At 43.7% G+C, this 24,264-nt stretch overlaps 2 protein-coding genes across 7 annotated transcripts in view; one reads left to right on the top strand and one right to left on the bottom strand.

Moving 5' to 3' along the window:
• The window catches only part of LOC118357670 (monocarboxylate transporter 6-like), a 63,448-nt gene extending 58,398 nt beyond the window's left edge, over window positions 1-5,050 (top strand). For all 4 annotated transcript variants that reach the window (XM_035735024.2, XM_052478414.1, XM_035735025.2 and 1 more), the window contains exons 4-5: window positions 1,565-2,395; window positions 3,133-5,050. In XM_035735024.2, coding sequence (XP_035590917.1) covers window positions 1,565-2,395; window positions 3,133-3,410 — 1,109 coding nt within the window. In that variant the 3' untranslated portion in view covers window positions 3,411-5,050. The remainder of the gene's footprint in view (window positions 1-1,564; window positions 2,396-3,132) is intronic.
• LOC118357668 (chondroadherin-like) overlaps window positions 1-24,264 on the bottom strand; it is a 58,578-nt gene that overhangs the window by 26,001 nt on the left and 8,313 nt on the right. The window contains exons 2-4 of one of the 3 annotated variants that reach the window (XM_035735022.2): window positions 24,065-24,228; window positions 23,780-23,926; window positions 16,864-18,141 (exon numbers count right to left, since the gene is read on the bottom strand). In XM_035735022.2, coding sequence (XP_035590915.1) covers window positions 23,785-23,926; window positions 24,065-24,228 — 306 coding nt within the window. In that variant the 3' untranslated portion in view covers window positions 16,864-18,141; window positions 23,780-23,784. The other 2 variants (XM_035735023.2, XM_052478416.1) reach the window with 2 other exon arrangements.

The following is a 24,264-nucleotide window of genomic DNA, read 5'->3' as shown; positions in this document are numbered from 1 at the left end:
CTCACTACTTTACATTGTAGCAAAGTGTCATTTCTTCAGTGTTGTCACATGAAAAGATATACTCAAATATTTACAGAAATGTGAGGCGTATACTCACGTTTGTGATATACTGGGTGTATATATATATTTTTTTTTAAATGTATTTATTTACTTTATACATTTATACAAAAATGTCTAAATATTTGTTTTGGTATTGTGTGTAGATTGATGAGGGGGGGGGAACTATTTAATACATTTTAGAATAAGACTGTAACGTAACAAAATGTGGAAAAAAATTGAGGGGTCTGAATACTTTCCGAATGCACTGTATATTCCATTCACCCAGCTCAATGTAACATCGAAAGGTTTAGGCTACTACATGATGCTAGAATTTTCCATCATGAGGTTTCTACAACCTCGCCTATGAATGAACATTTACAAGGTAGGTGCACAGGTCGAGAGAAAAAGGAGAGTGATCAAGGTGACAGACAGTGACACATTCAATATCGCTTTACACACTCTTGCCTACCTCTAGCTGATCGAGGGTGTAATCATTAGTCAAATTCAGGTATGTTTATCCCCGTTTTGTTCCATTTGCTTCTGTTAAAAAAACTTTTTTTAAACAGAATAGCGGAATGAATAACCCCCTGATCACACGCAAACACAGTTCAGCCACATCCAAATAGAATAAAAATGTTGCTTGTTGTATAATTCCTTCTCGCATCTACATGCTCTCCTCCTCTCACCTTTTCCCTTCGCTTGTGGACTTCAGTGCACAACACATCAGCTGTCTGTGACCAGGCAAAAAACTTTACAAGCCAAACCTTCATATCATAACCGCTAACTGCTACACACAGCTTACGTCGTTGTCACCATATTAGCTAAGGATGTTAGTAATGTCATAGTCAACATAGCTACTACAACTAACGTGTTAGTAACCCGCTACAATCATGCAGTACAGTGAGCAAGCAGTTTAGTAGTTACACCGGCAGGCCCCGGTGGCAATAAATTAGCCTATTAGCTGTAGCTTATGCTTTCAGTACTAGATTAATTCTCAAATCATTTGATTGGCTGGACAACATGTCAGTTCATGCTGCAATATCTCTGATAGGTTGAGGACGTCCTCCGGAAGTTGTCATAATTACTGTGTAAGTCTATGGAAGGGGTATTGAAGTCAATGTACACAGTGGAGGACGGAAACTATCTGTCCTCCGGCTACACCATGGTGCTGCCCTACAGAGTGCTGTTGAGGTTACTGTAGACCTTCATTGCAAAACAGTGTGGTTTAATTAATTATTTGGTGACGTGCAAATATTTAGTGTAGTATTATCTAAAAAAGGGTAACGTTTTTCAATATTGCACTATTTAAAAAAAAAAATATTCACTGAGGAGGATACTCCTCCCCATCCTCCCCCACACAGCAGTTAACCCCTAACCACAGATCTAGAATCAGATAACCCTTACATTCCAATCCTTCCCATGATTATTAGGGCAGATGAAAAAATCTGACCCTGTATCAGTGGTTGGGGGCAACCCCCGCATGCATTCAGCCATGTGCCTTACTCATTGTCTTCTTGTTTGATAGGACTTGGATTCTGCTTCAGCTTCCAGCCTGCAGTGACTATCCTCGGGCACTATTTTGTACGGCGGCGGGCTTTCGCCAACGCCATGTCGTCCACGGGCACGGCTCTGGGCCTGTGCACTCTGCCCCTCCTGGGCAACTACCTCCACACTGAGCTGGGCTGGCGTGGGAGTTTCCTGGTGCTGGGGGCTGTCTTGCTTAACTGCTGCGTATGCGGAGCTGTGATGAGGCCCCTGGGGGGCCCCAGACACCGTGGCCAGCCCCTGATAAACCACAGGCCTCTTCAGCTGAAGGAGGAGAAGCTAAAGGGGAGAATGAGGGCCTTGTGGGCCGGTCTGATGACTGCCCTGCATCGTCACATGGCCTTTGATCTCTTACGTAACAACCTGCGCTACCGTATGTACGCTGTGGGCATCACCTGGATGATGCTAGGCTTCGTGGTGCCGCTGATCTACTTGGTTCCCTACGCCACGGCCCACAACATAGAGCAGAGCCAGGCCGCCCTCCTCCTTTCCATCCTGGGTATCGTTAACATCGTGGTGCGGCCTCCCATCGGCCTGCTCTTCAGCCTGCCCTGGTTCAAGGGGTGCCACACCTATGTGTTCTCTGCTGCTCTGCTGGTGAATGGGCTGAGTAATAGTATCTGCTGCATCGATGCCAGCTTCCCCGTGCTGCTGGTGTACGTGGTGACCTATGGCCTGTCCATGAGCGTGGTGGGCTCGCTGATGTTCACCGTCCTCATGGATACGTTGGACATGAGTCGATTCCCCGCTGCCCTGGGCCTGCTCGCCGTCATGGAGAGTGTCACGCTGCTGATCGGTCCCCCGCTCGCAGGTACCGAACTCACTGAGGCATGGTGTGTGTGTGTGTGTGTGTGTCTGCCTCCCCGAAAAGATGTACTATTCAATTAATAATTACATTTTATATTTAATGAATCAAGTAAGTGCTGTAGTGTAACTTGGAGTGCTAGACATGCCAACAAAACCCTAATCTACAAATAACAACACACACAACGCTGTGGTCGAAGGCAAGCAGCATATCCTGTTGCTTGGATCCCATGGTCATCCAACCAATCATGTGTTTCCAAGGGAAACAGATTGTGTGCGTGTGTGTGTGTGTGTGTGTGTGTGTGTGTGTGTGTGTGTGTGTGTGTGTACATCCGTACATGCCTGTGTGCTCGTGCCTGTGTGTGCATGTTGCGGGGGGGGGGGGTTCTGAATAAGTAATCACGGGAAGTACACATCTGACTTGAATTAGAATGTAATGTTCAGCCCACAGTGTAGGTCTGGGCTCCGTGTTTCCTGGGGGGCACTGAAATAGACAGGGGGGCTCTCTTATTTCAGAGCTATTTTAGGCTGCATACCTGACATTTGAGCTAAGTTTTATTTTTACTGCTTTATGTGGTTGGCTGAGTTTGCCTGTGCCATGGCAATACTGTATGTTATTGGTGTAGTTATCTCGTTATGTCATCATGATCTGTCTTTCATGCACTGCTAGGGCCCTACTAATGCTGAGATTGGCTCCTGTTATTGTTGTTGTTGAAGATGTTGTTTATGTTTTTGCCGTTGCAGGAATCCTGGTGGACAGAACAGGGGAGTATTTCTACGTCTTCTTTGCCTGCAGTGCCACTGTTGCCTCATCGGCTGTATTCCTCATGGTGTCTTTCTACTGGCTGGACAGAAGGGACAGGAGGGCGTTAAAGGGGCAGCAGGTGCCACCCCAGGTCCCCCCAGCAAAGCCTGCCAGTGGTAACAATTTGATCCCCCAGTGCGAGTACTGCAGTGTGCCCACAGAGGGGGACAAAGACAAGGCCCCAGACTCCGAGACGGGGGACGTCACCCGCCTGTGAACATCGTCACTGTCCAAACACACAAACCAAACTCACAGATGTGTACTTCCCGCGATTCTGTATATCGATTGTATATCCTGTGTTGCTAATATTAAAGTAGAAGTGTGATAATTTATATCCCAATCTGTTAGGATCTGACATTCCATTTAATCATAGTATACACACTCTTGACTGTTAGAGTATTGATTGCAAAGGGGTTGAGTATTTCATCCAGTGGGTGAATATTACATATAGTATAGACATGGATTATTAATTGCTATTACAGTCTACACTGTTTATGCAGACTAGAAAATACTGTTACTGGTGATTGAATGCAGCACTTTTTCACACATGCCATAAACCTTAAACCTGTGCCTTTTCCCTCACCCTGTTATACGTACAAGAAGACATGCCACCTTAAGAATCACTCACCACCCTTCAAAAAGCAATGACTGTGCAAAAGACACAGGGCCTTTTGTACAGACAATCAATCAAAATAAGCATATTCAATTTCCTATACATACTACACCAGAAGAAACCTCAACTGAATAAGAACTGTACCAGTTTATTTCCAGATCAAAGACTGATATCATTGATTGAGCATACCAATGTCAAACTCTTAATCTCAAGGAATCTTACATTTTTTGGCCCTAAACACATTTGTTTATTATTTTCATGTCTTGATATGTTCATTGTGAAACAGAGTTAGACAACTATCAGTAGCCTACTGAGAATGGCTGGTGTAAAAGTACAGGATGAGTCACTAGGTGCTTTCCATTTTCAAAGACTGAAGCAAGTACTGTAGCTGTTAAGAGATTTATGTTACTTCTCCACCTATTGAGTATTTCAAGTATGGACTGTAAATTCATCACAAGATTACTCTAAGGAACATACAGTCACATATGTGGCAACATACTTTAGGCCAGGGTTTCCCAAACTCGTTACTGGGCCCCTCCCCTGGGTGCACGTTTGTTTTTTTGCCCAAGCACTACACAGCTGATTCAAATAATCAAAGCTTGATGATGAGTTGATTATTTGAATCAGCTGTGTAGTGCTGGGGGGAAAAAACTAAACGTGGACCCAGAGGGGGCCCCAGGACCGAGTTTGGGAAACCCTGCTTTAACCTATGGCTCCCTTGCAATAGGAATATGAATATATATTTTTATATAAAGGGCTATTGTTTCTTGCACTGGGGCCAAATAATGATTTTTTTCCCCTCATGTGATTCAATACATTATTTATATAAAATAATTATGGAAATTATAATAAATGTAATCCTAAAAAAAAACATGTTTTTAATTGTGTGTTTAAAAGGGTGATTAATCGGTTCTCATCAGGAAATGTAGATTGGCAAGTGGCAATGGCAAAATTGGCTATTATTTGTCACATCGACTCCCGCTCCTTCCCTCTTGTTCGATGTCGATGGTCTACTAACCACCGGTCCTGGCAACCCATCTTCACGCATACCTGGCAACTACAATTACGCATACCTGTGTCATCTGTCACACCTGGACTTCAGTACTCCCTGATTACTTACCCTTCATATAGAAGTCTTTCGTTGCTAGTCATCAGGTAGTATTGTTTGTGTTTCCATGTTAAACACTGGTCTTGTTTTGTATTGGTCCATGGTTGTTGTTATTAAACTCACTAACTGCACCTGCTTCCTGACTCTTTGCGTCTACGTTACAGAATACTACCTCACCAAATGGAAGCAGCAGTTAATTTCCCAGATGGTCAGCGAATAGAGATACCTATTTCGCCAACACCACAACCAGCTGGCACAACTGGGGACGGCCATGGAAGAGGTCCTCCGCTTCCTACTGCCTATATTTCACTCATTAAATATCAGCCCCCACCACTGACTGGTCCAAGGTTGCCATGGTTATTTCCATGCTGACCGGATGGGCGTTGGAGTGGGCTATGGCCGTCTGGGAGAGGAGGAGCTGGGTTCCTATGAGGGACTCAGGGGGCCTTCGACCATCCACTGGAGGGCAGAGAGGGGGTTGAGCGCCTACTCCAACTACAGCAGGATGGCCAGACCACGGCGGAGTACACGCTCACCTTTCAGATAGTTGCCGCATCCAGCGTATGGAACGAGCCGGCGGTCTGCACCCTTTTCATAAAAGGATTGGGCGAAGAGGTCCAGACAGTGTCATCTTGGCATGCCAAATCTAACCTTGGACTCACTCATTGCAATGGCCATCCATCTGAATAACCTTCGGGAGCATCGACTCTCTCCCTCCTTCGTTGACCGTTCTGAATCAGAGCCTGAACCCATGGAGGTGGTGGCCACACACCTTTCCGCGGCTTCGCCGGAGATAGCTGTGGCTCTGTCCCAGCCGGCCAGGAGGGGCTTCAGTGGTGTCCGGTGTGCCATAACCAGGGCAAGTCTCGTGGGGGTCGTAGACCAAAACAGAGAACACCATCGTGAGACCAAAACAGAGAACACCATCTCATTGTTGTAATTTATTTTTGAGTATTCGATAAGTGAGAGTAGTCTTTCCATAGTGGTCATATTAGACCTTTGTAGACCACATATTCTTCTCTGGCGGATGTTTTTTTATTATACTACTTAGGTGGATTGAGACTCAGCGCATGCAAAACCTGGGTATATCTCTAGCTTAAACCAAAGTCTCTACCTCATTGCCCTAAAAATGGGAGTTGAACGTTGACCATTGTTTCGAGTACACATGACGGCAAGGCGGGCTGTGTAGCTATCCTGCATTACCAGAATAGTGAAGACATCAAAACATGAAATAACACATGGAATCATGTAGTTACCAAAAAAGTGTTAAAGAAATCAAAATATATTTTAGATTCTTCAAAGTAGCCACCCTTGGCCTTGACAGCTTTGCACACTCTTGGCATTCTCTCAACTAGCTTCACCTGGAAGGCTTTTCCAACAGTCCTGAAGGTGTTCCTACATACGCTGAACACTTGTTGGCTGCTTTTCCTTCACTCTGCGGTCCAACTCATCCCAAACCATCTCGATTGGGTTGAGGTCGGGTGATTGTGGAAGCCAGGTAATCTGATGCAGCACTCCATCACTCTCCTTCGTGGTCAAATAGCCCTTACACAGCCTGGAGGTGTGTTGGGTCATTGTCCTGTTGATAACCAAATGATAGCCCCACTAAGCGCAAACCAGATGGGGTGGCATATCGCTGCAGAATGGTGTGGTAGCCATGGTGGTTAAGTGTGCCTTGATTTCTAAATAAATCACAGACCGTGTCACCAGCAAATCACCCCAACACCATCACACCTCCACCATGCTTCACGGTGGGAACCACACTAAATCAAATTCGGATGAGCAATGACAGAGCGGTATAGGCAAGATGCAATAGATGGTATAAAATACAATATATACACTACCGTTCAAAAGTTTGGGGTCACTTAGAAATGCCCTTATTTTCCTTGAAAACAAACACGAAATAAGTCACAATATGAATAGGAAATACAGTCAAGATGTTGACAAGGTTATAAGTAATGATTTATAATTGAAAAAATAATTGTGTCCTTCAAACTTTCCTTTCGTCAAGGAATCCTCCATTTGCAGCAATTACAGCCTTGCAGACCTTTACCATTTTAGTTGTCAATTTGTTGAGGTCATCTGAAAAATTTTCCCCCATGCTTCCTGAAGCACCTCCCACAAGTTGGTTTAGCTTGATGGGCACTTTTTACGTACCATACGGTCAAGCAGCTCCCATAACAGCTCAATAGGGTTGAGATCCGGTGACTGTGCTGGCCACTTCATTATAGACATAATACCAGCTGACTGCTTCTTCCCTAAATTGTTATTGCATCATTTGGAGCTGTGCTTTGGGTCATTGTCCTGTTGTAGGAGGAAACTGGCTCCAAATAAGCGTTGACCACAGGGCATGGCGTTGCAAGATCCCTTTTACCCTGTACAAATCTCCCACTTTACCACCACCAAAGCACCCTCAGACCATCACATTGCCTCCACCATGCTTGACAGCACTCCTCCAGCATCTTTTCATTTTTCCTGCGTCTCACGAATGTTCTTCTTTGTGATCCGAACACCTCGAACTTAGATTAGTCTGTCCATAACACTTTTTTCCAGTCTTCCTCTGTCCAGTGTCTAATCTTTTTCCCATCTTAATCTTTTCTTTTTATTGGCCAGTCTGAGATATGGTTTTTTCTTTGCAACTCTGCCTAGAAGGCCAGCATCCCAGAGTCGCCTCTACACTGTTGACGTTGAGACTGGTGTTTTGCTGGTACTATTTAATGACGCTGACAGTTGAGGACTTGTGAGGCGTCTGTTTCTCAAACTAGACACTAATGTACTTGTCCTCTTGCTCAGTTGTGCACCGGGGCCTCCCACTCCTCTTTCTATTCTGGTTAGAGCAAGTTTGTGCTGTTCTGTGAAGGGAGTAGTACACAGCGTTGTACGAGAGCTTCAGTTTCTTGGCAATTTCTCGCATGGAATAGTCTCAATTTCTCAGAACAAGAATAGACTGAAAGAAACTTCATTGCTTCTGGCCATTTTGAGCCATTTTGAGCCTGTAATCGAACCCACAAACACTGATGCTCCAGATACTCAACTAGTCTAAAGAAGGCCAGTTTTATTGCTTCTTTAATCAGAACAACAGTTTTCAGCTGTGCTAACATAACTGCATAAGGGTTTTCTAATGACCAATTAGCCTTTGAAAATTATAAACTTGGAATAGCTAACACAATGTGGCATTGGTTTCTGATAATGGGCCTCTGTACGCCTATGTAGATATTCCATAAAAAATCTGCCGTTTCCAGCTACAATAGTCATTTACAACATTAACAATGTCTATACTGTATTTCTGATCAATTTGATGTTATTTTAATGGACAAAAAATGTGCTTTTCTTTCACAAACAAGGAGTGAACAAATGAATGGTGAATGGTAGTGTACATATGAGATGAGTAATGCAAGATATGTAAACATTCTTAAAGGGGCGTTATTAAAGTGACTAGTGATCCATTTATTAAAGTGGCCTATGTATTTAGGCAGCAGCCTCTCTTGGTAAGTGATGGCTGTTTAACAGTCTGGTGGCCTTCAGTCCCTCGGTCCCAGCTTTGATGTACCGTACAGACTGACCTGTTGTCCTTGATGATCTTTTTGGCCTTCCTGTGATATTGGGTGCTGTAGGCGTCCTGGAGGGCAGGTAGTTTGCCCCCGGTGATGCGTTGTGCAGACCGTACCACCCTCTGGAGAGCCTTGCGGTGCAGTTGCCGTACCAGGTGTTGATACAGCCTGACAGGAAGCTCTCAATTGTGCATCTGTAAAAGTGTGAGGGTTTTAGGTGTCAAGCCAAAGAAGGCTGGACCATTTCAGTTTGTCCGTGATGTGTACGCAGAGGAACCTAACTTTCCACCTTCTCCGCTGCTGACCCGTCTGTGGATATGGGGGTGCTCCTTCTGCTGTTTCCTGAAGTCCACGATCATCTCCTTTGTTTTATTGACGTTGAGTGAGAGGTTGTTTTCCTGACACCACACTCTGAGTGCCCTCACCTCCTCCCTGTAGGCCGTCTCGTTGTTGTTGGTAATCAAGCCTACTACTGTTGTGACGTCGGCAAGATTGATGATTGAGTTGGAGGCGTGCGTGGCCACGCAGTCATGGGTGAACAAGGAGTACAGGAGAGGGCTGAGCACGCACCCTTGTGCGGCCCCACATTTTGAGGATCAGCGAAGTGGAGGTGTTGTTTCCTACCTTCACCACTTAGAGGCGCCCCATCAGGAAGTCCAGTACCCAATTGCACAGGATGGGGTCTTGTCCAGATGGGATAGGGCAGTGTGATGGTGATTGCATTGTCTGTGGACCTATTGGGGCGTTAAGCAAATTAAAGTGGATCTAGGGTGTAAGGTAAGGTGGAGGTGATATGATCCTTGACTAGTCTCTCGACACACTTCATGATGACAGAAGTGAGTGCTTACGGAGCGATAGTTGTTTAGTTCAGTTACCTTTGCCTTGCTTAGTACAGGAACAATGGTGGCCATCTTGAATTATATGGGGACAGCAGACTGGGATAGGGAAAGATTGTACATGTCTGTAAACACCAGCCAGCTGGTCTGCGCATGTTCTGAAGATGCAGTAAGGGATGCCGCCTTGCGAGGGTTATCACGTTTAAATGTCTTACTCACGTCAGCCTTGGCGAAGGAGAGCCCACAGTCCATGGTAGCGGGCCGCGTCTATGGCACTGTATTATCCTCAAACCGGTTAAAGGTGTTTAGTTTGTCTGGAAGCAAGACGTCGGTGTCCGTGACGTGGCTTGTTTTCCCTTGTAATCCGTGATTGTCTGTAGACGCTGCCACATACGTCTCGTGTCTGAGCCTTTAAATTGCGACTCCACTTTGTTTCTATACTGACATTTCGCTTTGATTGCCTTGCGGAGGGAATAACTACGTTGTTTGTATTTGGCCATATTCCCAGTCACCTTTCCATTCTTAAATGCGGTGGTTTGCACTTTCAGTTTTACACGAATGCCACCATCTATCCACCTTTTCTGGTTAGGGTAGGTTTTAATAGTCACAGTAGGTACTTCTCCTATACACTTGCTAATATACTCTCTCACCGAATCAGCGTATATGTCGATATTGTTCTCTGAGGCTACCCGGAACATGTCCCAGTCCTCGTGATCAAAACAATCTTGAAGTTTGGATTCCGATTGGTCAGACCTGCTTTGAATAGTCCTTAGCACGGGTACATCCTGTTTGAGTTTCTGCCTGTAGGAAGGGAAGAGCAACATGGAGTCGTGGTCAGATTTGCCCAAAGGAGGGCGGGGGAGGGCCTTGTATGCATTGCGGAAGTTAGAGTAGCAGTGATCCAGCGTTTTTCCAGCGAGAGTGCTACAGTCAATATGCTGATAGAATTTAGATAGCCATGTTCTCAAATTTGCTTTGTTAAAATCCCCAGCTACATCAAATGCAGCATTGGGATATATCGTTTCCAGTTTACATAAAGTCCATTGAAGTTCCTTGGGGGCCGTCATGGTATCGGCTTGAGGGGGGATATACACAGTTGTGACAATAACCGAGCAGAATTCTCTTGGGAGATAATACGGTCGGCATTTGATTGTAAGGAATTCTTGGTCAGGTGAACAAAATAACTTGAGTTCCTGTATGTTGTTACAATTACACCACGTTAATCATGAAACATACACCCCCGCCCTTCTTCTTCCCGGAGAGATGTTCTGTCGACATAATGCACAAAAAAATCCAGGTGGCTGTACCGACTCCGACAGCATATCCCGAGAGAACTAATCCCTGATGTCTCCCTGGAAAGCAACTCTTGCCCTAATTTTGTCTACCTTGTTATCTAGAAACTGGACATTAGAGAGTAATATACTCGGAAGCGGTGGGTGGTGAGCGCACCTCCAAAGTCTGACCAGAAGACCGCACCGTCTACCTCTTCTCCGGCAGCGTTGTTTTGGGTCAGCCTCTGGAATCAGTTCAAATACCCTGGGTGGTTCGGACAAAAGGATCCGCTTCAGGAAAGTTGTATTCCTGGTCGTAGTACCAGCAAGTTAACTTCGCTCTGATATCCAATAGTTCTTCCCGGCTGTATATAATAACACTTAAGATTTTCTGGGCTAACAATGTAAGAAATAATACATAAGAAAAAGAAAACACTACCTTTAGTAGTGGTTTCATTGCAGCAATTCCACCATGAAGGCCTGATTCCTGTAGTCTCCTCTGAACAGTTGATGTTGAGATGTGTTCATTGTACTTGAACTCTGTGAAGAATTTATTTGGGCTGCAATTTCTGAGGCTGGTAACTCTAATGAACTTATCCTCTGCAGTAACTCTGGATTTTCCTTTCCTGTGACAGTCCTCATGAGAGCCAGCTTCATCATAGCGCTTGATGTTTTTTGCAACTGCACTTGAAGAAACTCTAAAAGTTATTGAAATTTTCCAAATTTACTGACCTTCATGTCTTAAATTAACGGTGGACTGTCATTTCTCTTTGCTTATTTGACCTGTTCTTGCCATAATATGGACTTGGTATTTGACCAAATAGGGCAATCTTCTGTATACCACCCCTGCCTTTTCACAACACAACTGATTGGCTCAAACACATAAGAAGGAAAGAAACAGGCACTCCTGTTGATTGAAATGCATTCCAGGTGACTACCTCATGAAGCTGGTTGAGAGAATGCCAAGAGTGTGCAAAGATGTCATTAAGGCAAAGGGTGGCTACTTTTTATGCTTACTACATGATTTCATATGTGTTATTTTATAGTTTTGTGTCTTCACTATTATTCTACAATGTAGAAGATGGTTCAATTAAAACCCTTGAATGAGTAGGTGTCCAAGCGTTTGACTGGTACTGTATATTTATTTTTTATTGGTCTGCGAGCCTACAAAAGGGGGGCTGGCCTGCGGCCCATCCCTGCTTTATAAGTACTATTTCACTCAAATGTCTCTTTCCATTCCTCTGTCTCTTTCATCAATGCTGTTGTGAATCTATGAATCACTTTCTAGTGTCCAGTTATGCATTGACTGTGTTCCCTTATGGCTCAGGTGGACCAGGCTGCTGCAGGCATCCTGGCCCTGGGTTTGAAGAGGGGGGACAGACTGGGCATGTGAGGACCCAACACATGAGTGGGTCCTGTTCTAGTTTGCCACAGCCAAGGCTGGCATCATACTGGTATACACTGACACTGATGGCACGTAGAAGGAGGAATCTTAATGCAGCCTCTTCATTTGTACATTAAAGAAGATGTTTTCAGTGGTTATGTTTTGTTCTCTCTGACAGACGTCTGTTAACCCAACCTATCAGGTGCAGGAGTTTCAGTTTGCTTCGAGGAAGGTGGGTCATTTGAGTTGGCAGTCATTTCATGTCATATATTTTGTTCAATGAGAACAGTACTGGGTGTGGTACGCTTAAGTAGGATGGGCCGCTGATTGCTTTTGAAACATTTTATGATGATGATTATTTTTTATTTTTTCACCTTTATATAACCAGGTAGGCTAGTTGAGAACAAGTTCTCATTTGCAACTGCGACCTGGCCAAGATAAAGCATAGCAGTGTGAACAGACAACACAGAGTTACACATGGAATAAACAATAAACAAGTCAATAACACAGTAGAAAAAAATATATACATTGTGTGCAAAAAGCATGAGGAGGTAGGCGAATAATTACAATTTTGCAGATTAACACTGGAGTGATAAATGATCAGATGGTCATGTACAGGTAGAGATATTGGTGTGCAAAAAAGCAGAAAAGTAAATAAATAAAAACAGTATGGGGAAGAGGTAGGTAAAATTGGGTGGGCTATTTACCGATAGACTATGTACAGCTGCAGCAATCGGTTAGCTGCTCAGATAGCAGATGTTTGAAGTTGGTGAGGGAGATAAAAGTCTCCAACTTCAGTGATTTTTGCAATTCGTTCCAGTCACATGCAGCAGAGAACTGGAACGAAAGGCGGCCAAATGAGGTGTTGGCTTTAGGGATGATCAGTGAGATACACCTGCTGGAGCGCGTGCTACGGGTGGGTGTTGCCATCGTGACCAGTGAACTGAGATAAGGCGGAGCTTTACCTAGCATGGACTTGTAGATGACCTGGAGCCAGTGGGTCTGGCGACGAATATGTAGCGAGGGCCAGCCGACTAGAGCATACAGGTCGCAGTGGTGGGTGGTATAAGGTGCTTTAGTAACAAAACGGATGGCACTGTGATAAACTGCATCCAGTTTGCTGAGTAGAGTGTTGGAAGCTATTTTGTAGATGACATCGCCAAAGTCGAGGATCGGTAGGATAGTCCGTTTTTTACTAGGGTAAGTTTGGCGACGTGAGTGAAGGAGGCTTTGTTGCGGAATAGAAAGCCAACTAGATTTGATTTTAGATTGGAGATTTTTTTTATTTTTTTATTTTACCTTTATTTAACCAGGCAAGTCAGTTAAGAACAAATTATTATTTTCAATGACGGCCTAGGAACAGTGGCTGTTCAGGGGCAGAACGACAGATTTGTACCTTGTCAGCTCAGGGGTTTGAACTTGCAACCTTGCGGTTACTAGTCCAACGCTCTAACCACTAGGCTACCCTGCCGCCCCAGATGTTTGATATGAGTCTGGAAGGAGAGTTTACAGTCTAGCCAGACACCTAGGTACTTATAGATGTCCACATATTCTAGGTCGGAACCATCCAGGGTGGTGATGCTAGTCGGGCGTGCGGGTGCAGGCAGCGAACGGTTGAAAAGCATGCATTTGGTTTTACTAGCGTTTAAGAGCAGTTGGAGGCCACGGAAGGAGTGCTGTATGGCATTGAAGCTCGTTTGGAGGTTAGATAGCACAGTGTCCAAGGACGGGCCGGAAGTATACAGAATGGTGTCGTCTGCATAGAGGTGGATCAGGGAATCGCCCGCAGCAAGAGCAACATCATTGATATATACAGAGAAAAGAGTCGGCCCGAGAATTGAACCCTGTGGCACCCCCATAGAGACTGCCAGAGGACCGGACAGCATGCCCTCCGATTTGACACACTGAACTTTGTCTGCAAAGTAGTTGGTGAACCAGGCAAGGCAGTCATCTGAAAAACCGAGGCTACTGAGTCTGCCCATAAGAATATGGTGATTGACAGAGTCGAAAGCCTTGGCAAGGTCGATGAAGACGGCTGCACAGTACTGTCTTTTATCGATGGCAGTTATGATATCGTTTAGTACCTTGAGCGTGGCTGAGGTGCACCCGTGACCGGCTCGGAAACCAGATTGCACAGCGGAGAAGGTACGGTGGGATTCGAGATGGTCAGTGACCTGTTTGTTGACTTGGCTTTCGAAGACCTTAGATAGGCAGGGCAGGATGGATATAGGTCTGTAACAGTTTGGGTCCAGGGGGAAGAGGGGGATGACTGCGGCAGCTTTCAATCCTTGGGGATCTCAGACGATATGAAAGAGAGGTTGAACAGGCTGGTAATAGGGGTTGCGACAATGGCGGCGGATAGTTTCAGAAATAGAGGGTCCAGATTGTCAAGCCCAGCTGATTTGTACGGGTCCAGGTTTTGCAGCTCTTTCAGAACATTTGCTATCTGGATTTGGGTAAAGGAGAACCTGGAGAGGCTTGGGCGAGTAGCTGCGGGGCCGAGGTTGGAGTAGCCAGGAGGAAGGCATGGCCAGCCGTTGAGAAATGCTTGTTGAAGTTTTCGATAATCATGGATTTATCGGTGGTGACCGTGTTACCTAGCCTCAGTGCAGTGGGCAGCTGGGAGGAGGTGCTCTTGTTCTCCATGGACTTCACATTGTCCCAGAACTTTTTGGAGTTAGAGCTACAGGATGCAAATTTCTGCCTGAAGAAGCTGGCCTTTGCTTTCCTGACTGACTGTTCCTGACTTCCCTGAACAGTTGCATATCGCGGGGACTATTCGATGCTATTGCAGTCCGCCACAGGATGTTTTTGTGCTGGTCGAGGGCAGTCAGGTCTGGAGTGAACCAAGGGCTATATCTGTTCTTAGTTCTGCATTTTTTTGAACGGAGCATGCTTATCTAAAATGGTGAGGAAGTTACTTTTAAAGAATGTCCAGGCATTCTCAACTGACTGGATGATGTCAATGTCCTTCCAGGATACCCGGGCCAGGTCGATTAGAAAGGCCTGCTCACAGAAGTGTTTTAGGGAGCGTTTGATAGTGATGAGTGGTGGTCGTTTGACTGCGGGTCCGTAGCGGATACAGGCAATGAGGCAGTGATCGCTGAGATCCTGGTTGAAGACAGCGGAGGTGTATTTGGAGGGCCAGTTGGTCAGGATGACGTCTATGAGGGTGCCCTTGTTTACAGATTTAGGGTTGTACCTGGTGGGTTCCTTGATGATTTGTGTGAGATTGAGGGCATTTAGCTTCGATTGTAGGACTGCCGGGGTGTTAAGCATATCCCAGTTTAGGTCACCTAACAGAACAAACTCTGAAGCTAGATGGGGGGCAATCAATTCACAAATGGTGTCCAGGGTACAGCTGGGAGCTGAGGGCGGTCGGTAGCAGGCGGCAACAGTGAGAGACTTATTTCTGGAGAGAGTCATTTTTAAAATTAGTAGTTCGAACTGTTTGGGTATGGACCTCTGTTAATGTCTTAATCTGTTAACGCACAGTATGGACCTGGAAAGTATGACATTACTTTACATTTACATTTACTTACATTACTTTTCATGATAATGATGTTGATGTTCATTGGTGGTAATAAGTGTTATGCAGTTGTAATGCAAGCAGGTGAATGTAATATTCTCTTCTTTGCTGGTTTTGACCCAGGTGGGATGCAATGCCATTATGTGCCCGACCCAGTTTAAGACCCAGAAGTACTGTGGCATTCTCAGATAGAGAATCCCTGGATCTATCCCTGGATCTATCCCTGGATCTGTCAAGAGTATGACCACACTGATTTCTTCTTTTGATGAATTCTCAACTATCAGTTACATTGAGTGATGGTCAAAGCACAATCCCCACAAAAAAAACTGCATCAGGTTCTGGAGGGTACAACACTTTGAACATTGCAGATAGAAATATCTACAATAGAGCTGGCATGATTCCCTATGCTACACGGTTGAGGCGTGTCTGGGACACGTTGTGTTTTGTGCCTCAATCAAGTTTTTCCACTCTTCCACCCCCCCAGGTGTACCTTTGTCTACGGAAATCCTACTATGTACATCGACATGCTGGGCCAGCCTGACTTGGCCAAGTTCAACTTGTCATCAGTGGAGGGAGGTAAGAGATCCTGTTTAACTGTTTCTGTTCTAATCATATTCTTGAAATCAAATGTATTGAACATTAGTTAGGATGGTGATTGATTGGGATGAAATTCTGCATACTCGGGGGTCCTAGAGGACCGATATTGGAATCTTGGAATTGATGATAGCAATTAGATGATTGGTAGATGATTTGGTAATTAGATTATTTGATAATTGATAATTAGTCTTGGATGTTAGTTAGTTTGTTTCTGCATTTTAGGCATCATGGCTGGTTCCCTGTGTCCACCTGAAATAGTGAAAGTAATTTCTACCATGGGCGTTAAAGAACTCTTAGTGAGTAATGTTTTTCTTAAGTTAATTGATTATTTGGATATAAGTGATTGTCCAGAGCGTTCACTCACATGGTTTCCCTGTCCTGAGTCAGTCCCTGGTTAGCAGGGAAGGATCAAAACGAACTGTGACCTGGCCCTTCAGGACCGTCACTGCAGGGCGCAGTTAATATATTTTTTCGTTAGAGGGAGACATTTTAATGCGCAAACGTCCCTCCAGATTCATCATTGCAGGGTTGTTGGCCGACTGTACTGCATGTGTTTGTTTTAGCCCAGCACTAACACACATGCTTCTACTAATAAGCTACAGATTACGATTTTGATTAGCTGAATCGGGTGTATTAGTGTTACGCTGGGACAAAAGCTTGCAAACCCTGTAGCTCCCCAGGAGCAAGGTTGGCTATCCCTATGATATTGTCTCTCTGTTAATGTCTTAATCTGTTAACGCACAGTAGTTGAAAATGGAATCAAGACAGACAAGGTTACATCTTTATTTCTTAGATGTTTATTGGATGTGAGTTGTTCACCTCCAAAAGTCAAAAAAATACATTTATGATGTTCAATAAAAAGAAGAGCCAAATCTTAAGAGTTATGATACTCGCAGAGTATGCTTATGCTTATATGATGCTTATAGACAATCCATTGACTTAGCAGTAAAAAATATATTTTTTCAATGTCAATCAATTACTTGAAATGAAATGTAACACAGAGTGTCTGGGTGTGTCCGCTAACAAATGAAGCATTGCCACAGCAGGGTGGATGGAAAAGGCTAAATATTTAGTATATTACTTATTTAGTCAAAGACATGACACCTCTGCCACCTTTTCTCATATCCATTTTGAACTGTACACCATTTCCCCCTGTGATAACAGATTTAAATGCATTGCAAACCCTTTTAAACTTAATTAATGTAAGAATAAAGTATCTTTGTATCTCTAGGGAGATTGTCCTTTGTATGTATTCATTCGTTAAACGAAAGATACTGCTGGAGAACTTGGAGTCCTCTCTTGGTTCATGTCGTATCTGACTGTTCCTTCTCAACTTTGACCTGCCATCGCTCCGTTGTCTCATAAACCCTTTCAGAAAAAGTCCTCAGCCGCCTGCGCTGTGATGTATCGTTTACCTTTGGTCAGAGTTTGAGAGGGGTCACGCTACGTCGACGTCCATTTTATGGTCACAGTCCTTTCAGGATGTTTTCTCAGTCTGACAGAGAATTTCTCACAGGAGAAGTGAGACAGCGAGACATGACCAACGGAGTGACCCATAGTTGGGGAATTATGTAGCCCATTGCTGTGGCAGTAGGCGGCAGGGTCCTGAAAGGTGAAGGTGTAAAGCTGAAGGTGTGAAGGTGTAAAGCTGGCTTCGAGGAGAGTCAACATGGCTGTTTGTCTATGTGTTGGTTGTAGGACGCTTGACAAATTCCTCAGCCGTTGAAAAGAGAGTGGGATGAAACAAAGGTGTGTGTTTGTATTGATAAAGGTTGTGTGTATGTTGTCTTTTAACTGAACCACACAATTCTTCCACTTGTGTACAAGTGTTTTCTTGAGTCTCTGCTTCGTGTAAGCCTTTTGGTTTTCTGTTTGTGTTTTTTGTGTGCATGTGTTTGTGTCATGTATCACTTCCTGTGTGTACATGTGAAATTGAGATTTGGCAGATAGTGAGTTGGACAGTCTTGAAGTAGCAGTTAGAGTTGCTTTATTTCTTTCTTTCTCTGCACACGTACAGAGCCCGTCACCTGGACAGGCCTTTCCCCTCAGGCAGCGTCTCCTGTAGAAAGACAAACATCAGCAGCCAAATCAAACAGTCTGCCCTCCTACTGGTCAACGCCATGACCGGGACACGTTGTTCTGTTCTGGATAGGACACCAAGGCCAAGATGGAAAAAGAACAGCCAGGGGACAGACTCTGACGAGCAGACAGAGAGTTCTGAGGGAAGGAAGAGGGAAAGGGAAAGATGAACGTCAAGCTAGGCAGGTCCCAAACCATCCCCTGACATTAAGTGCTACTGTCTCAAGCCAAAGTCATTTTGTGTCCTACACACACAAATTCCTTCCTTCATATGAACACAAGCTGTGAGGAAAGCATTGAAGCCTGAAAGGGACCAGCAAAAATATGAAATGTGTAGCACAATCAAAACCCTTTGTCAAGATGTACTTCGGTAAATTCATGACTTTAAACTCTCGCAGGTCTGATACTGAGAAACTCATAACCCGGTGGGCACACCACGTCATTGCAGTATGGATAATTGGGTAATTTTGGTTGAAACATTGATCAATAAGATTTCAACCTACAGTGCATTCGGAAAGTATTCAGACCCCTTCCCTTTTTCCACATTGTGTGACGTTACTTACTGCCTTATTTTAAAATGTATTAAATAAAAAAATACTCATCAATCTACACACATTACCCCATAATGGCAAAGCAAAAACAGTCCACCTGCGGTAAATTCAATTGATTGGACAATGATTTGGAAAGGCACACACCTGTCTATAAGAGCAAAAACCAAGCCATGAAGTCGAAGAAATTGTCCGTAGAGTTCCGAGACAGGATTGTGTAGAGGCACAGATCTGGTGAAGGGTACCAAAACATTTCCGCAGCATTGACGGTCCCCTAGAACACAATGGTCTCCATCATTCTTAAGTGGAAGAAGTTTGGTACCGCCAAGACTCTTCCTAGTGCTGCTCGCCTGGCGAAACTGATCAATTGGGGAGAAGGGCCTTGGTCAGGGAGGCGACCAAGAACCAGAAGGTCACTCTGACAGAGCTCCAGAGTTCCTCTTTGGACATGGGAGAACCTTCCAAAAAGACAACCATCTCTGAAGCAGTAAACCAATCAGGCCTTTATGGTAGAGTGTCCAGGTGGAAGCCACTCCTCAGTAAAAGGCACATGGCAGCCCGCTTGGAGTTTGCCAGAAGAAACAAGATTCTTTGGTCTGATGAAACTAATATTGAACTCTTTGGCCTAAGTGCCAAGGGTCATGTCTGGAGGAAACATGGCACCATCCCTATGGTGAAGCATGGTGGTGGCAGCATCATGCTGTGGGGATGTTTTTCAACAGCAGGGAATGGGAGACTTTTCAGGATCAAGGGAAAGATGAACGGTGCAAAGTACGGACAGATCCTTGAGGAAAACCTCCTCCAGAGCGCTCAGACTGGGGCAAATGATTACCTTCCAACAGGAAAATGACCCTAAGCACACAGCCAAGACAACGCAGGAGTGGATTCGGGATGAGTCTCTAAATGTCCTTGAATGAACCCGATCTAACATCTCTGGAGAGACCTGAAAATAGCTGTGCAGCGACGCTCCCCATCCAACCTGACAGAGCTTGAGAGGATCTGCAGAGAAGAATGGGAGAAACTCCCCAAATACAGGTGTGCCAAGCTTGTAGCGTCATACCCAAGAAGACTCGAGGCTGTAATCGCTGCCAAAGGTGCTTCAACAAAGTAGTGAGTAAAGGGTCTGAATACTTATATATAATGTAATATTTCAGTTACATATACATTTGCAAAAATGTCTAAACACTGTTTTTGCTTTGTCATTATGGGGTATTGTGTGTAGGTTGATGAGGGGGGAAAACGATTTAATCCATTTTAGAACAAGGGGGCTGAATACTTTCCTAATGCCCTGTACATTCACTCACTCAAATGTCTTAGATCTCCGCAGACCTTGAACATACATGCTTTATATGATTACAATAGAAGAAATGTATAGTTACAGTAACCTCAAATGTGGCCATGGATGTGTGACTCATTTTAAGGTTAAATTTTACATTAGTTTGTAAGATACTATTTACTGTATTACAAAAGTAATATTGAATTGTTTGGTTGACAACACAACCAAATATCAACATTTAAAGGTGATGTATCTACTGCTTGGAAAGTTCCATCTAAGCCACTGGCTTAACCCTGTTCTTTAACTTTCATTTTTGCTTGCGTTGGAGACGTGAATCCAACATATCATTTGTTACCTTGTTGAAAAGTTAATAGGTTATTTATTGTATTTCAAAAGTGATATTGAATTCTATTGGTTGTCAACGCAACCAAACAACATTTGAAGGAGATTTATCTTCTGCTTGGATAGTTCCATCTGTGCCACTGATTTAGTATTGCTTTAATTTCAGTTTGTTGACAAGTTAATAATTGATATGTTGGATTCAAGTCTCCATCTCAAAATAAAATTGAAGAATAGGACTAAATCAAACTTTAAAGCACTTTAAAGTGGCAATATGTACATTTTTAGGCAACGTGGCCAAAATCACATAGAAATATGAGTTATAAATCTATCATTCAACTTGAAAGCAAATCTAAAGCGGTAGATCAGTTCTATATAAGCTATTTCTATGCTTCCCATTCTTAATTTTTGTTTGTACACCAGCTTCAAACACCTGAAACAACAATATTTTTTGATTATGGAAAATATATTTCACAGCGGTTTAGATGGTACAATAGTTCTCTACACTATACTAGCTTATTTTGTCACACAAACTGAAATTAGGCAAATTATTAGAGACTTAGCAACCAGGGAATGGGGCAGTGATTTCTGCTCAGTGCAACATTAAATAAAGTTTGATTTGATTTAGTCCTATTCTTTAACTTCGATTTTTTTGGTTGGATGGAGGAGTGAATCCAACATATGAATTATTCATTTGTAGGCCAACTGGAATTAAAGCCAGACTAAGTCCAGTGGCACAGATTAAACTTTCCAAGCAGAAGATGCATCTCCTGCAAATGTTGATATTTGGTTGCATTGACAACCAAATAAAATTCAGCGTCACTAAATATAATATTATACCATTTTAAATCAGCAAGGGCCTGAAATCGTAAGTTGTATTTTTTTGTTGAATTTAAACAATAGCTGTTAGGTTTGCAAATGATATATATGCCTAAATAGCATGATTGATGATATACAGTGCCTTCAGGAAGTATTCACACCTCTTGACCTTTCCACATTGTCTTGTCTTGTCTTAGTGCCTGAATTTAAAATGTATTAAATGTAGATTTTTTTTGGTCACTGGCCTAAACACAACACCCCCATAATGTCAATGTTTTTCAAAGTATTCAACCCGTTTGTTATGGCAAGCCTAAATAAGTTCAGGAGTGAACATTTGCTGATAAGTAGCCTGGACTCTGTGTGCAATAATAGTGTTTAACATGTTTAACATGATTTGTGGATGACTACCTCATCTCTGTACCCCACATATACAATTATCTGTGAAGTCCCTCAGTCAAGCAGTGCACAGATTCAACCACCAAGAATAGGGAGGTTTGCCAATGGCACCTATTGGTAGATGGATAAAAATGAAAAAAAAGCTGGATGGTGTATCAATACACACAGTCACTACAAAGACACAGGTGTGCCTCCTAACTCCGTTGCCGGAGAGAAAGGAAACCGCTCAGGGATTTCAACAATGGTGACTTTAAAACAGTTACAGAGGTTAATGGCTGTGATAGGAGAAAACTGAGGATGGCTCAACAACATTGTAGTTACTCTACAATACTAACCTAATTGACGGATTGAAAATAAGGAAGCTTGTACAGAATAAAAACATTCCAAAACATAAATCTTGTTTGCAATAAGTAAAGTACAGTAATATTGCAAAAAATGTGGCAAAACAATATATTTCTGTCCTGAATACAAAGTGTTATGTTTGGGGCAAACCCAACACAACACATTACTGAGTACCACTCTCCATATTATCAAGAATAGTGGTGGCTGCATCATGTTATGGGTAATGCTTATAATTGTTAAGGACTGGGGAGTTTTACAGGATCAAAAATAAACAGAATGGAGCTAAGCACATGCATAATCCTAAAGGAAAACCTGACTCAGTCTGCCTTCCACCAGGCACTGGGAGATTAATTCACCTTTTAGCAGGGCAATAACCTAAAGCCTAAGGCCCACTCTGGAGTTGCTTACCAAGAAGACAGTGAATGTCCCTGAGTGGCCGAGATACATTTTTGACTTAAATCTACTTGAATAATCTATGGCAAGACCTGAAAATGGTTGTCTAGCAATGATCAACAACCAATTTGACAGAGCTTGATTTATTTGATTTTCTTAAACATAATGGGCAAATGTTGCACAATCCAAGTGTGGAAGGCTCTTTAGAGACTTACCCAGAAAGACTCACAGCTGTAATTGCTGCCAAAGATGCTTCTACAAAGTATTGACTCGGGGGTGTGAATACTTGTATAAATAAGATATTTCTGCGTTTCATATTCAATAAATAGGCAAACATTTTCTCCAAACATGTCTTCACTTTGTCATTATGGGGTATTAAGTATAGATGGCTGAATTTTTGTTGTTGTTGATTTAATCCATTTTGAATTCCGGCTGTAACACAACAAAATGTGGTATGAGTCAAGGGGTATGAATATTTTCTCAAGGCACTGAGTGTTAAAGTATGGTCACATTTCATTTCCTCTGTTAAACCTTCCCTTTGGAATTATTTTTTCTCACCAATTTCGTGATATGATCTTGTCTCATCACTGCAAGGACTAGAGAGAGGTGAAGGTCGAGACTCATACGTCCTATGAAACATGACCTGCCAAGCCGCGCTGCTTCTTAACACACTGCTTGCTTTAACCCGGAAGCCTGCTGCACCAATGTGTCGGCGAAAACACCATCCAACTGACAACCAAGTTCAGCTTGCAGGCACCCGGCCGCCACAAGCAGTCACTAGAGTACGATGAACCAAGAAAATCCCCCCCGGCCAAACCCTCTGCTAACGACACCTTGCCAATTGTGCACCACCCCATGGGGCTTCCGGTCATGGCCGTCTGTGACACAGCCTGGGATCAAACCCGAGGCTGTTGTGGCACATCAGCACTGCGATGCAGTGCCTTAGACTGCTGCTTCACTCGGGGCTGGTCAAATGTATTTTATTTTTAAGTGGAGATCTCTCAACTATCATTCTCACAATAGTACATTGGTAATAGCCAGTGAAAATATCATAGCTGGGCTGTGCTTGGTTAAAACCCTGGATGGGAGACCATAGGTTAGCTGTAGATAAATCAATTATCCAGGAGGTGCTGCCCAGCCCATAGTATTTTTCTGATAGTGGATATAACGTTGAAGATCTGGCATGGTTTTAACGGTACAAATTCATCATATTTTATAGGGTTTTCTATGTTGAAATTTGGTTAACATGATGACAATCCTGTGCTTGAAAATTCACCCTCAAAACAACAGTTTAGGTTGAAGACCTTTTTCAAATCCAATGTATTTTCCACATGAATTCCACTACACAATACGATGACAAATTACATTGAAACAATGTTGATTCAACCAGTTTGTGTCCAGTGGGAAGCTTGCTAGCTTCAGCTCATTAATTCACTTAACTGAGGTTTACTTTCCTATTTGCGGACTAGTTTTGTAATTTGTAGAGTCATCGACAGTCAGATTACCTCTTTTAATGGCGCGTGCCCTTCTTGGCTCTCTTTGTCTTGACTTTGCAGCTGCTGAAGGCAGAACTGTCTCTAATCTGCTTTCCTCTCTGTGAGGATGGAGATGCACAGAGCGCATCAGGGCGCTGGCGGCTAGAGTCCATCCACCTAGTGGGGGGAAACAGAGAGAATTAGACACAGGGTCTCGGAAAAGGAGAGGGCATTTTCCAATTACTGAAGGAAAAGTGTGGTACATTATGGCTACCACGTTTGTCTTGTTAGCCAGGTTAAATATGAGCTCCTTACTTGCGCAGAGGGGCAAGCATGCAGGTGCAGCTCCAGGGGTTGTTGGAGAGCGTGAGGTTGGTGATAGTGGTGAACTCCAGGCTGTTGGGGAGGGACTTGAGCTTGTTGTTGTCCAGGTGCAGAGACTTGATGGCCGTCACTCCATTGAATGCAGCGTCAGAGAACTAGAGGCAGAGATACAGACACAGTATAAGAGGCTT

The sequence above is a fragment of the Oncorhynchus keta genome, chromosome 24 (genome assembly GCF_023373465.1).
Source record: "Oncorhynchus keta strain PuntledgeMale-10-30-2019 chromosome 24, Oket_V2, whole genome shotgun sequence".
Lineage (NCBI taxonomy): Eukaryota > Metazoa > Chordata > Actinopteri > Salmoniformes > Salmonidae > Oncorhynchus > Oncorhynchus keta.
The sequence above is the reverse complement of the archived record's forward strand: the minus strand, read 5'-3'. Positions and strand labels throughout refer to the sequence as shown.